The following is a 15,103-nucleotide window of genomic DNA, read 5'->3' as shown; positions in this document are numbered from 1 at the left end:
CTTTTGAAAGCTTTTAAAAGGAAAACATTACTTTCATCCTCTACAGTACAAGGTCTGCAGATCAATAACCCCACTGGGCAAATCTTAAATGGATCATGCCAAGGTAATGCCAAGAGAGAAAGTAAAAGCTGTGGGCAGTGAAGGAAGGTGGTGGAGTCACAACAAAATTATAAACATTCTTATTAGCTCACAAATGAAATGTGTCAAAATGAAAAAAATAAATAAATAGAGGAGTGAGGGAACTTACTATTAGTGTTGCATGATTGACTTAGACAAAATCCCCAGGTATGAGAATTTAAAACCAGGAATGCTTTCACTGGTTAGTGATGAGCTGGTTGAGTAGACTGTGAGACTGGGAATCTCAGGAATAATTTTATCCATGTCCAACTCATGAGAAGAACAGGATGTTTTCCAGCATCTAGCAAGGATGCTTACCTTTATAGACTCCTGAATTCTAAAACTGTGTAAGTTTGTTTTAATCAAACACGTGAAGACCTTAAGAATATAGTTATAACTGGGTTCTTTTGAGTTTTCCCATTCTCACTTGTAAAAGACCAGTAAGTAGAAGGTGAAAAAAGAAAATCATTCCAACAACACTGTGCAAAAAGATAAACAGCATACAAAATCAGATGGCCATTAAAGAAGAGGGCAAAGTCACCAGGAGGAAATTGAATGCTACCTGAGAGACTCTAGTGGCCTCTTCCAGGAATCTTTTCATCTCATCCTCGGAGAACACCACATTCATGGCAGATCCACTGGGAAAAGGGAGTGAAAAACAGTTAGGTTCTTTTGCCACTTTGGAAGTAAAGCGTGCTAGGCTTGATCAATTCCTAGAACAGCTCCAGAGAATCTTGGTTCTGGTCTGGTCTAAATCTCAATCTAAATTGAGATTTTTACTACATTGAATAATCAGGACAATCAACCAAAGAAAAAAGTCACCAGAGTTGGGGATGGGCCCAAAGGAACCCTGGTGGCTCTAAAGATGACATTTCCTCAAGGTTCGCTCTTTCTGATTTACTATTTGAATACTTTGTTGGTTCCTGGTCATTATTACACCTTAGCAGGATTCAGCCCAGAGCCTAACTTCTCTAACCCTGTTTCCTCAGTCATTCCCACAGGCTGAGCTTAACCCACTAGCAAACTGTCAAAGCAAGTCATTCTACTACTTCTATTACTAAAGAATCAAGTTTTAGTAACACTTGCAAATATAATGTACAGTATCTGGTAGGAACTTATTCAACTAGATTCTTCCTTCTAAATATGTAAGAAATAATGTTATCTGCATCAATTTACACTGGACTTTTGACATTTTCAAAATGGGTTGGGAGGAAAGAAGGAGCAATAAGGGGCACCGAAGAATAAGGTGGATAAATTATTTCAAACTTCCTTTTTTTTAAAGAGTAGTATTCCTTACCTTTTCTACCCTATTATAAATTTTTTCATAAAAAGCTTTAATTGCTTCATCTGCTTAAGACAGGAAGGCTAAGCAATAATGCCGATAATCCACAGTATAGAGAACTGGAACAAAGATATAGATTGCAAAATGGGAAAGAAAGTGCAATCATTAAAGCTGTTTTCCCCCCAATCCTTCCTTAAATGCATGTTGTTTAAATTAATTTACATTAATCCTTCAAAGAACTAGTATCCTCAGACTGTGGTTTACACAAAATGACATTTCAATAAAAAAGAAAAGTTTTCCGCCTCATTTGAAATTTTTCATTATTTTAAAGGATCCCATCTCAAATTCCATTTACACTTTCAAATTGTGCACAGCAAATTGTGTTTCTCTTATTATCCCCTGTTCAGTGAAGTGACTCCTTACATGTGGTAACATCTGAAGAGAAGAAGTGATAATTCACAACTTCTCCTTTGATGATAGAACTTAGTTTCAAAGTTTAATATAAAAGATCCTAACTGCCCATGTTCCTTGCTGTTATAATTTATCTATTTAAAAAATCTGATCTCAAAAACTCAAAATAATATAAACAAAATAATATCAAGAAGGTGCTGACATAGTCAAAGAGAAACTGTTATTTCTTGTTATCAGAAAATAGATACTGGCAAGAGACCTTCTAATTTTTGTTTGAATTGTCCTGTTCTCTTATGTGACACTACCCACCCCTCACTCAGTTTGGCAAGAAGATGCCTGAAGCTATACTTTTAGATGTAGGACTGTGCTCTCTCCCTATTGACACTCCCTGAAGGAAAATAAGTAAACTGAAGGACCACATGTTGGTCCTCAAACTGGCTGTGATGGTTTGGAGATTGTGGATGAATTCACAAATTACTACACATCAAAGCCTAGTGCTATCAGCATACAGCATGCATTTCTGCATCTCCCAATGTTTAAATCTGTTTCAGAAAACAATACATTACCTCAATACATAGGAAGGTCTCAACAAGCAGGGGTAGCCCACAGATTTTGCAAATTCCAGTGCTTCGTTCTAATTAATAGGAACAACAACAAAAATGTGTGAATTGCTTAAAATATGCAATCAAAATGCAGACTGGTATCTTAGATCAAGGGATAACCTAACTCTTTTTATTCTTTCTCTCAAAAGACTCCATTAAAATGTAAATTGAGTATTGAAATACATAAAATTCCTAGTTCCTAATTCTAAACATCAAATCTAGTTCAAAAATAGTTTGAACTTCTTTTCATTGTCTGAATCTTAATGAGAATGCTGCTATCTATTTATAATCAGCATTTAAAGTGCAATCATGGAAATACAGTAACTTTGCAGTAAATTCACTAAGCATAGTATGCATCCTGTCTGCCCTCTCCTTAGTATCTTCAGTAGTTAACATTCAGGTTCTGATTCTCTAAAAAAGAACTTTAAAAGGAGACTCTTGTTTCCTTCCTTACCAAAGTATTAACAGCTTTCCACGGTGCCTGGGCCACCTTCAGTTCATCCAAGACGGCTGAGAAGATGGAGCGATCCTCAGCCCTGTCGATCTGCAGAGGGCTTGTGCCCATGATCTTCACGCCATTCTTGTACAGAGGAACTGCGAGGTTGTTTGGAATCTGGCCCCCAACAGATATGATGCAGCCACTACATGCCTGGAAAAGACACCCACAAATCAGCTATGGAAGTAACTTCATCATGAATGGGCAGCTGTGCTAACAGTGACCAATTCCTTACTGAAAATCTTCAACCTGAATTTGATGTTTCCATCCCTCCTATAAGAGATAATATTAAATTATGCCATAAAGACATAAATGAAGTTAGTTTTTACTCTCTGGGCTATTACATCCTAAAATCTATGCAATGCTTCCACAAAGTTCACATGGTGAATATCACTGGCAACATTTGTACCATTTGACAACTGGAAAAGAAAACCAAGCTGATGAATTTTTACTCTATACCATAATCAATTACTTTCTAGACTACTCACGTAATTTCCTAAATGAATACTGATTTCTCCTTCTAACATGCCTCTTCTGAACCCCTTCACCCAGCACTTCACATTTCAATTAAGCCTCCTACACGACTGTTTTTCTAAGTTACCCCAGTACTCAGAGTTCTCCAGAAGTTCCTATTGCCTAGAGAATAAAGTATAGATTCTTTACCCTCAAGTCATTTAAACTTTCCACTCTTGGCTATCGCCACCCTTCTTAGCCCCCGAGACTCCCCTATTCATTCTGCCAAGAACACATATTCTCACTAGGAAACTATTGCACCAAAACTTCCTAGGCTGTTGCTTCTTCCTTCTCTGCTTGTAGTCATCGAGCCCCTAGCCACCTCATTTACATCCCACCTTCCGCTCCAAAAGCCTACACCTCCATCTCCTCTCCTTTGCTGCCACCTTAGAATCTGTCCCCACTACCCAGTAGCTGATTTTAGTTCCTATATCCCTCCTACTTGCTTTATAACTGGTGCCTGAATCACTACCCTTCATTCAGATGTCTGATTAGTTTAAATTTTCCTTACTTAAAACCAAATCTCCTATTAGCAGTCTAATATTAAAGATCAAAAGATTAAAGATTAAAAAATATTAGCCTACCAAATTTCAAAGTCTCTTAAGATTGATGTTAGAATAATAAAGATGAGCCAGAGTGTGATGGTGGGGATTGAATTTGCAGTTAGAAGACCCTCCTCATTTCAGCTCCCTCTGTTTACTACCCTGCTCACCCTGAGGTTTAGTCTTCTTGTGTGTAAAATTAAGGTCAGAATACCTTCCTGCTTCATAAGACTGCTGTGTAGATGAAATAGGATAATAAACATTAAAAATCCTATGTGTACTTTGTTTATGAATAAAATATAATTGTTAATATTTAAACTATAATATCTGAAAGTCCATGAATCTTGGCATAATTTGTGTTTGCCCTAATGACCCACTAATAAATAATAGTGGAATTACTGAAGTGATAGATATATGCCAAATATATTTTATCATTATTTGAAATTGTTCTGAAATACTCTTATAAGGATAAAGCTAATTTCTCTCTGATGAGAGCAATTATAGTACTGCCTAAACAAACACCCTGCAAGTGAATGCTTTAAGGCATTGTAAACAGTACTGAAAATAATAATACAATGTTCTGCATATTTATAAGTGTACTTAAGCTACTTTATCATCATTTTAAAATATGTTCAACATACATTTTTATAAAACTTTTAAAAAGAATTATTCTCTTTACTAATCTTTTTTTCTTATTATCGTCTTTGGTTTATTAGCAGTGTTAAGGTTTTAAGGCTTGAAAACAAATTTTTTATGTGAAACATTTCAGAATTTTTTTTTAAATAAGAGAAAATAGCAAAGATTGTAGCTAATTGGACTATATGGGAGCTTAAAGTTGAATGAAAAGAGCTTCATTGATAAATACATCAATATTTTTTCAAAGTGGCTTTATTACACTGATTTTTATTTTTCAAAACATCAACCTTTAAAATAAGAATAAGATAATTGCTCTTTGTATTCTGGAAATCTGTTTTGACCTTCACAATGACCTTCTAAGGTGACTATTATTAACCCCATTTACATCTAAAGAAACTGAGACTCAATGAGGTGAAAGGACTTGCCCATACCCCTTGCTTGGCAGTAGGGAGTGGTTTGTGAATTCAGTTCTATAGACTGAACAAGAGGTGTGCTCAAGTAAACTACCAAATATTCCCATCTTAGGCAAACTCTACTTTGTTGGCTGTTTTCAAAAATGTTTAGTATTAGAGAATAAGGGAAAAGCTATTGCTAAAACATTGTTTTAGAAAAGTGATAGAAAATCTGCCAGTGCACAACCAAGTCCTCATGGTTGACCTCCAGATACATAGAACATCATTGGGATCATAAATCATGTCCACTGGAATGTTGCAGAGTAACAATGGGAAGATGTAGTACAGGTTTTGCCCATACAGCAAAAGGAGTTCAGTATGAAAACATGCTTATTAGATGAAGTCAACATAGGGCAGTTTCACAGATCTAATCTTAAAACGGCCCTAACTCCAAGCACAGAGTTTATATGGACATAAGGACAGGAACCTGGTATTCCACACTGGTAAATCATCATCATTTTGATCATTTGTGCCTAAATAGTTCTAAATAATTTACCAAAATAAAATATTCCAAAGTTCAGATATCAGTCCACAAATTTCTAAAATGTTTAGATTTAATACATTAGACTCCCAAAGCTCTTACCTAGATTTGTTTTGTTGGTTTTTGTTCTATGGGGGTTTGTTTTGTTGTGTGGTGGCGGTGGTGCTTGGGATTAAACCCACACCATGCTAGGCAAGTGCTCTACCACTGAGCTGCCTCCCCCAACTGTGTATTATTTTTGCTCATTTTAGTTACCTATTCTTTCAAACCTGATATCACCAAGTAAGATAACACGAGAGTATTTCTGAAACAATAGTCAAGCTGAAATCATACCAGAATTTATTTTAAGCACTAAAGAATTAAAAGAAAATGTTTTAAATTTATTTGAGATCATCTTAATTTCTCCTAGCCACTAATCACTTTGGTCAGTCCTAATTAGATGCAGTATTTTAGGCAGAATGTAATGTGAGAAATTTATCTTACTAATAGAAATAGCATTTGCCTCATTAAAAATGGCCCTGCTTTTTACAAATTCATGGATGATCTCTAATTTACAAAATTCCATTATTTATACATCTGCCAATGAGGACCACTGTAGTTTATATTTTTAAATTTTGTATTTTCTCTTCATTTTACTTTTTCTTTCACAGGGCTAGTGATTAAAATCAGGGCTTCATGCATGCTAGGCAAACACTGTACCACTGAGATATAGCCTCAATCATTCATATTTTAATAACATGTTATTTTACATTTTAGGTAAGACTTTAGCCTTATATCTAATTAAAATTAAACCAAATGCTAGAAATGAACCCCAATTCTGTTTAGAGTTATACACTCCCTAATGAGTTTTGCCTACCACTAATTAATATCTGTAATTACTTAATTCAATTAACTCCTGTGTTTCAGAACATCCAATGTCAACAGTTATATATATTGTTAAAATATGGTAAAGAAACAATTAAACAGGGTACATTTTTATGAGATATAGTCAAGCAAAGTAAGCATTATAAAAGCAAGAAAAAATTGTTCAAGCTGGACTCTAATCTCATTATGTTGCCCAGAGCCCAAGATGTTGAACTGGATTCAAACGATCCTCTTAACTCAGCCTCCAAAGTAGAAGAGACGATAGGCATGCACCACTGTTTCTGGCCCAAATCAATCTTTTAATGAATAATTACAAAAGGAACTGAGAAATGAGGTTTGGATATAGAAGAATATTATGGTTGTTTGAGTTTATAACTTTTCAACTCATGAGTGTTCAAAGGAACAAAGGGGAAATATGAATTTAGAAACAAATTTATATGGTTCCTTTTTATTTTTGTAACCTGTAAAGATTATTGAATAATTTCTCCCTAGCAAACAGATCTAGTAAAAGAGAAGCACAGTGTTGCAACTTTATAAACAATGTAACAATTTCAAGTTATTGACCTCAAAATACTTTGAGAACTCCTTTGTCTTTTTATGAAATACCCTAAATTAAAGTGCAAACTAGGCAAAACATCTTCTAGCAAAGTATCAGAGGTGGCTGACACCAACTTCTTGCTTTCTTGACTCTTCCCCACATACCAAACAAGCAAACAAACAACAAATCAAAATTTAAATCTCTTCTCAGAAAGTAGAACTTATGAACATAATCACAAGAAATAAATGACTATGCTTAAGGGGTCATTCCATAAAGCGAATGATCCTACAGTCTATGTGAGTGGAGCATCAGTGAGTGGAGTTTATCCCTAGAACATCTTACATGAAAAACTAAGAACAGGCAGGAGGAGATTTCAGCACCTTCTTACTCTACACGTGATGAAAACCTTTTCCACTGCAGCCTGCTACACCTCGTGGTGTGTTTTCTCTGACTCCCCCTTAGTGTTTTCTTTATGGGCTTTTTCTTGATACCACGGAAACAGCCTTGGTCCAGAATAGATCAAGACCCAGACTAGGAGGCCCATTGTACCCATGAAGCTATGCATCCTCAGGAAAGCCCATTGCCCAAGTGACTTAGATGTGTGCTTCTGAATGCATTTAGACATGCTTCCAATTTTCTACAAATTGACAGCTGAATACCTCATTGCTTGCTGCATCACTAGGGGCAGCCAAGGTAAAACAGGGGCTGTCCCGTTCAGGTGGCAGCACACCCATGATCAGAGACAGCAGAGCAGCACCATGGAGACTGCTGTGAGGAAGTACACACCTACCTCATAAAAGGAAGCACACACGTATGTACATGTGTGTGCGATAAGGTGTGTACGGTGTGATTTATAACATTTCCTATGCGATAGTCTAAAAAATACATCAATGGAATAATGGTCTTCTATTCCAACATAACATTGTAAATTACCTCATAATATATAGGAATATTATTATTTAAATGTCAATTAGCTTCAAAGAAGGAGCAGCTTATTTTTTTCTATAGTACTGACTTTGGTTATCATAGAAGAATCTCATTAATAGTTGGGTGTAACAGCATCCAAAAGCAATTTTAGAAGTTTTTCATCTTTTCTTAAACAATTTCACAAGGAAATCATTATGTGTTAAAATGTCTGCTGCTATTGCCTATAATTTTTGTATTTTTGAAACCAGTATTTGGTTTTACATATATTTATATCACAAATCCCAGTTTTATTGTTAATATCTTAAAGATAGGGGCTTGATTTTATAGCTGTCTATCTTGCTGAACCAGGCATTTATAAGGTACTCAAGAAGTGTTTGTAGAATGTTTTGATGCCCACCTATCTTTCTGAAATGAATATTGAAGAGGCACAACAAAAATGTCAGAAAGGAGACTAAATACAATCTATATTCTGCATAAAAGAAAGCTAGGCCTAAACACAATTATGAATAAATATATGTACATATTCTATTTGTCTGTTTCTCTTTATAATAATAAAATCATCACATTGTTATAGCACTATAGTTCACACTTTACAATGTGACTTCAACCATAAACCCCATGTTACCTGCATAGTACCTGAAAGTAGCATGCTTTTAAGTCCATAGGATGCATTAACAAAGAGAGAAAGGGAAAGGGAGGGAGGGAGGAAGAGAGAATGAGAAAGGGAGAACAAAGAATTCAAATAACTTGCACAAGTCAATTAGTTTTCAAGTCAAAACTAAAATTCAAGCCCATTTTTTCTCTAAGTGACCATATTTTATAGATAGGGATGATTCTTTGTGGTAAGGAATTAACAATAATGACTCAAGTCATGACTACTGGATATCACTTTGGAATTTTCCAGTAACTATTTTTTAAATTATAAGACAACTACTTGTTATACAGACACAGAGTAACCTACAATCATGTGAATCCACAGTGAAAATACACTCAATAATATTGGCATGGAAATGGTGAAACAACTGTAAGCAAAGGCAGTAAAGGAAGCAAAATCATTTAGAATGGACTCATTGATCTTAAACTGAAGACTAACCACTTCTCTGATGGACCAGGCATTAACGGGTCCTTGGTAAACAACCTAACTCTCTCCTCTGGGGCTGTTCCTCATCAAACCACATCCCAGGAACTAGAAAGAAGCTGTTTATTGTGTGTCTAGATGACCAACTAAAACATTCTGCAAAATATTTATGAGAAACCACCTTGCTAGCTAATTATGTGACTGGTACATGTTACCAAGTAGTTTTCAATACGGCCAGAATGCTTTGAAAGAAAAAGAGAATTTTATATGAAAACAATCACCTGGTGCCAAGGCCTCAAGAATATATGGCTGGAATGATTTTCTTTTAGAGTTTCACTACAAAATTAGGCAAAGGAAGACACTGGCAGCAATTTCTCCTAAGGGAAATACAATATAAATCTACATACATGAATACAGATATACATAAAGTGTACACTACATATATTTTTTTTCTTACCTCCTGATGGTAGATGTCTAGGATCCTCTCCAAAGACAACTCTTCAAAGTATAGTTTGTCGCACTCATCAAAGTCAGTGCTCACAGTCTCTGGATTGCAATTCACCACCACCGTCTTCTTGCCAAGTTGACGCAGTGTGCGGATACTGGAGACAGCACACCAATCAAATTCCACACTGCTGCCTGCAGAGACAATGAGACAGGCAAGAGGGGTGAGAGAAGCATGAAGTTGTAGCACAAAGAGAAGCAGAAAAATATAGCACCACTCAGTTCAGGCTAAGGAAGCCAATGCCTTTCAATTCAGTTTTGCAAACAGCAAAATATAAATTTCAGACCTATGAGTTACACTATATTCACAGTAGGAAAAGCGAGGACTAATTAAACAATCATGAAAATGTTGACTTGTTTTATAGCCAGAATTCTACAATTGGTGATCTCCATATTAGAGAACCTCGATGTTAATAGGAAATAGTTTTAAAGTTAAAAATAACCCTCAAGTACTGAAAGGAAACTCAGAATGAACACAATAACTTCGATACACAAAAAGAATTAAGCCAGTGATCAGAATACTTGCGCTCTTGCTTCAGTCCTTCCACTTAATCCACTGTTTGAGGGCTAAACCATAAAGTCCCTGAGTGCCTTGCTGATCTGACATATCTTGATTGATTGGAAAGTCCTGTCCTGTCTAAGCATATGCAAGGCCACCCCATGCAGAGTGAGTGACCTTCTATGAAGCAATCTGAAATATAATATTGGCCTAATAGCCTCAAATATCACCTCTGCTGGGATGCCATAGCACTGAAAGTCCTGGTACTTGTATAATTCTTTGCATTAGTACATTGTCTTCTAGAAATTCTTGTCAAAATATAGTGTTCCAATACAATAATACATCAGTTCTCACTATAGAGAATATGCTCTAGATTATCAGCTCAGCTGGTTTTCCCTGGACACTAAGGTTAATGGAGAATTGTTGAATAAATTAGGTTAAATTTGAAAACAAGGAAAAAAGGTCCAGAGAGGTGAAGAGTTTAGGCCATTCACCTGTAAGATAACTGCTATGGGTTGAATGAGTCAAAATTCAGATTTGTGTGTTGCAAAGTTAATTCCTAATGCAACAGTGTTCAGAAAGTGGAACCTTTTGAGATGTGTTTAGGTGGAGACCTCATGAATAGATTAATGCCATTATAAAAGGCCCCAAGAGAGAGTTTGTCCTTTATGCTCCTTTGCTTTCTGCCATTGAGGACACAGCATTTCTCCCCTCCAAAGGACACAAGCATTCAGGATGTGATCTTGGAAGCAGAGATCCAACCCTCACCAAATAACTGAAGGTGCCGATCCCTTGCTCTTAAACTTTCCACCCTCTAGAATTGTAAGAAATAAATTTCTGTTCTTTGTAAATTACTCAGTCTCAGGTATTTTGTTGTTGCAGCAGAAATAGAATTAAAACAATAATAAAGTGGTAAAATGTAACAATTTTGGCCTATGTCAGATTTGGCCAAAGCCTGGTAAACAAGCATACCCTGAGGCATTTAATTATAAAAACTCAAACTGTACTTAAAGAAGCAAACTACATATGTTTAAATCATGTATTTTATGTTTCCATATTAGAATGCCTTTCAGGGACTATAGGAAATGCAGTTGTTGGTTAACATCCTGTCCACATAATATACACCTTGTGTAATAGATTTGGAGTGGTTATTAAACATCTAATTGACTAGAGAGGAAATGTCACAATCTCTGGTGAAAATGTTTTAATTGGATTTTATAAATCCCTACCTGCCCATGAGACAAACTCTCTGCATTAGATGTATGCATCAAATGTTAGGTCAGAGATTATATAAGCAATGTAATTTCTAGCTCATACATAAGTCTTTGAGCAAAATGTAGGTCTTTATGAAAAACTGTTAGGAGAGAAATAGCATAGTCTAATTTACTCATCAAACTCAATGAGGAGGTCAATTTGGTTAAGGAGAATGAAAATGATTAAGTAACATGGTAAAATGAGAGGAGATGGAATTTCTAGTTTAAATCTGTGTTTGAATTCCACTTCTACCACTAAATAGCTTTATAAGTTTGAGTTATATTTCTCTGATCCTCAGTTTCCTAATTTTCAAAACACTTACCCTAACAGCATTTACTTTATACAGTTCTTAGAATAATAGAATTAATGTTAATGAGCACTATATAAATTGTGAAGTTGTATGTACATATGTCAACACTTTACCAATGTGATATGGACCACAGCCCAGCACCATCATTCCATGTTCATCAAAATTAATGTCATGCTCCTGAGGGTGAAAAAGAATATAGAAATTATTACATTATTCTTCCATTTAATTCAACTGTTTGTCCTATCTTTAAACGCGTCTTTTTCATTCTTTCTCTTGTTCACATGAATCCTCAGTCTCTGGGAACCCAAAGTATGGTGTTCTACAAGCTGCTTATTCATTAAAAAAAATGGTTGTAGCTAAATATTTGTGAATGTAATAGCCATGAGAATCCAGTTTAATTGTATGCTCGTGCAACCATTATCTTTATCATATTTTCACTAGTTTGATTTCATTATCCTAAAGCAGTTCTTAACAGTGTATAGAAATCTATCATTGCATATATCCCTGCCCCCTTTTTATTACCAACATCAGTAGATAATCAAAGATGAAAAACATGATGTATTCCCTCTGGTGGACCAGCTACTAAAACTAGAGATCTCTACATTTAGCAATTAGACTGTTCCTACCTGACCATTGTAGGTAACATACAGGTAGTTTGTTACTGATGGGTATTCTGCAGCCAGTGTATCAATCTGAAAGAGAAAAGTAATTAATTTAATCAGTTGATTGATTAATATGAATTTTACTCCCTGTCTTGATTATAACTTTTTTCACAACTGTGGTTTTAATAGTGGGTCACTATAATAATAGCCATGAGCACAACAAAATGATCATGTAGTCCACTTGTTACCAGAAAAATTTATCTGGTCGGCTATTTAAAGCAACTGTCTATGAAATCTAAAATCAGAGAAAAATGGCCCATATGTAAGGATGTATTTGTTTGCAAATTAATGTGTAGGATTTACATTACCAGTGGCATGGAGACATAGGTTGACACAAATACCATAAAGCATAAGTGAGGGATGAGAAACAAGGATCTCATTGAACACATTTGGAAAAAGCAAATCAATTTCACTCTCAAGGGCCAGTAGCTCAGCTTAGTGAGCAAGAATTCAAGGCCAACAGGGCAAGCCAGTATAAAGCAGGTGAGAAGGAAGAAAGATAATAATTGCTGAGTAGAAAATATTTAGTATTGAGCTTGAGACCTAAGGGTATACATGTGCCCCCTGAGCACACAGAGAAAAGTCAATGATTTTAAAGGACAAAAACCAGCTGGTGGTACCTTAAGTCAACACATTCCTTCCATTAAATGCCAAAAAGGCACAATTATGAATGTTCATGTGTGAACATGTCATGAATACTAAATGAACACTGCACCCAGCCCTATCTCCATGTATACTGAATGAAGCAGAATGATGGAGCACCTAAAATATCACACTATACAAAAATTTCAAGTTCAGCCTGGGCAACTTAGCAAGACCTTGCATCAAAATAAAATTTTAAAAGGGCTACGGGTGTAGATTGATGGTAGAGGATTTGCCTAGTATATGCGGGCCCCTGGGTTCAAACCCCAGTACCACAAAAAATTAATTAATTAATTAATTAAAAATTTTAAAAGTGCCAAAGGAAATAATTATCTTTTCAAAAGGGTCAGCCACCATCCTATTTTAAATTCTACTGTTACCCTAAAATTTTCTCTTATGACATATATATTTGAACATGGATCAAAAAGCAAAGGAGATGTCATTTCTATGTTTTAAAATTTATTTAGGTCATGAAAATCAGGTGTTCATTCTTCTCTTTACATCTCAGTGTTTACTGATCTTTTCCCTTTAAAGCATAAAATAAGTAGAATAAAATTGGTGGCATCATGGACATCGGTTGGACAAGAAGGGTCATTTTTCAAACCCTGCTTTTTTATTGACAATGACTCTTTGAGTTGGTGTCTACATTTCACCACAGATCCTGGGGGCGGGAAAAAGGAAACTCCCTTACCTGTTTAACCCAAGGGTGGATGTTCTTCTTTAATCTCAGCTCCCTTGTCTGAGTCTCAGTCAGTCCCAGGCATTTTGAAATTTGCTTGTCCGAGAACCCAATCTCCTTCGCCTTCCTCAGAGTTTCTTCTGTAATGGATTCACTGGGGTTGAATGTGAAAGCAATTCAAATTTAGACGAAACACACAAAACACAGTAAGCTGTTCAATTTCAAAAGCAGCAAAGACTCCTTATTTCCTACCTTCAAACATAGTTAGCTCACCTTATCTTGAAAAAAATATACAAACTACCTAATAAGTCTTCCAGTTTCTGTGGAGTCTTCAGCATTAGCAATGCTGACCTCTCTGGGGTCTCCCACTTTTATACCCTGTGTGCCCTCTTCCCTGCTTAGTTCCTTGAAAATAGCTTCTGCATTTACTTTTCATATGAATTTTCTTGTTCAGTTTTCTTGCCATATATAATAGCTATTTCCTGCCTCTCTTGTATCAGTGTTAGTTTGGACTTGTACCGTTCCAGCTCTTCCTAGTCAATTTGCTGGTTCTACTGCACATAATTCCCTTCTGTCTCAAATCAATGCATTATTTCCCCAAATGCATTTATTTCAGTTTTTTGCTCCTCTTTTAGACCTCCTTCTCTAAATCCAGAACCCTTTCTCAATTTTTATCTTCCTCAAACTGTCATCATAAGACCCTCTTGATACTTCATTCTTGAAAGAGATGCCTCCTCTGGCCTCTGTCAAGTTGCTTCTAGCCTATTTATTACTAACAGCTATTTGCTGTTTTAGGTTTTTTGTTTTTTCATTTTTTGTTTCTTGATTTTCTGGTTTTCCCTAGGCCTTTTCTCCATGTTACCTACTTCTCTCCCTCTATACAGTCAGCCACTGTCATGGGCTTGAGTACAGAGCTGGGTGATGACTCTGAAATCTGTGGCCTCTTCGCCAGTGTCTGACCTGTGCTGTACGTCTTCATGGATGTGAACTTCAGGAATCATCTTTACCTGGGTGTCCCAGTATTGCTTCAGACTGGACCTCCTCCCCAAAAACTGCCTCTATCTACTAAATATCACACATCTTTCTATTTGAGAAAGTAGGTTTATGGTTTTATCATTCTTTTCCTTTCAAGCTAGATGGTCTTCTCATTTTCCTCATGTTCATTTATGCTGTGCAGGGTTTGTGTTGCTTCTCTTGGCTGCAAAGCCTTGGACATACCTTTTATCCATCCAACTTCTTCCCAGTCCTCAGCTACTCTGCAAAGGTCAACTAAAACCAAGTCTCATCCACAAACCCTCTTAGCTTCCTGAGCTTTTCCTGCTCTTTTACTTGGAGCCATGAACATAGTAAGAACTATATGGTTTGGCATGTCATCATTACCTGGTATATAAAAACATCTTAACATTTATTGCTCAATCAAATATTTCCTGGTAGATTTAATTTCCAAGAGGGCAAAGAATATATTTGACTTATTTACCAGATTATTCCCAAAGTCTGGCACATTACCAACCCACAGACAGCAATCAATAAAGATTTAATAAGTGAACGAAAGAAATTTAAACTAATTTTTTTCATTTTGCAGAAAAGACATAGAAGTGATTGAAATCAGCTTGT

At 35.9% G+C, this 15,103-nt stretch overlaps 1 protein-coding gene across 1 annotated transcript in view; it reads right to left on the bottom strand.

Annotated features, from left to right (window-relative positions):
* The window catches only part of CPS1 (carbamoyl-phosphate synthase 1), a 116,902-nt gene that overhangs the window by 26,783 nt on the left and 75,016 nt on the right, over positions 1-15,103 (bottom strand). Inside the window, exons 22-28 of the mRNA XM_079135546.1 lie at positions 13,502-13,643; positions 12,133-12,198; positions 11,620-11,683; positions 9,397-9,578; positions 2,867-3,061; positions 2,377-2,444; positions 680-755 (exon numbers count right to left, since the gene is read on the bottom strand). Coding sequence (XP_078991672.1) covers positions 680-755; positions 2,377-2,444; positions 2,867-3,061; positions 9,397-9,578; positions 11,620-11,683; positions 12,133-12,198; positions 13,502-13,643 — 793 coding nt within the window. The remainder of the gene's footprint in view (positions 1-679; positions 756-2,376; positions 2,445-2,866; positions 3,062-9,396; positions 9,579-11,619; positions 11,684-12,132; positions 12,199-13,501; positions 13,644-15,103) is intronic.

This window comes from Sciurus vulgaris (genome assembly GCF_902686455.1).
Source record: "Sciurus vulgaris genome assembly, chromosome: 3".
Lineage (NCBI taxonomy): Eukaryota > Metazoa > Chordata > Mammalia > Rodentia > Sciuridae > Sciurus > Sciurus vulgaris.
The sequence above is the reverse complement of the archived record's forward strand: the minus strand, read 5'-3'. Positions and strand labels throughout refer to the sequence as shown.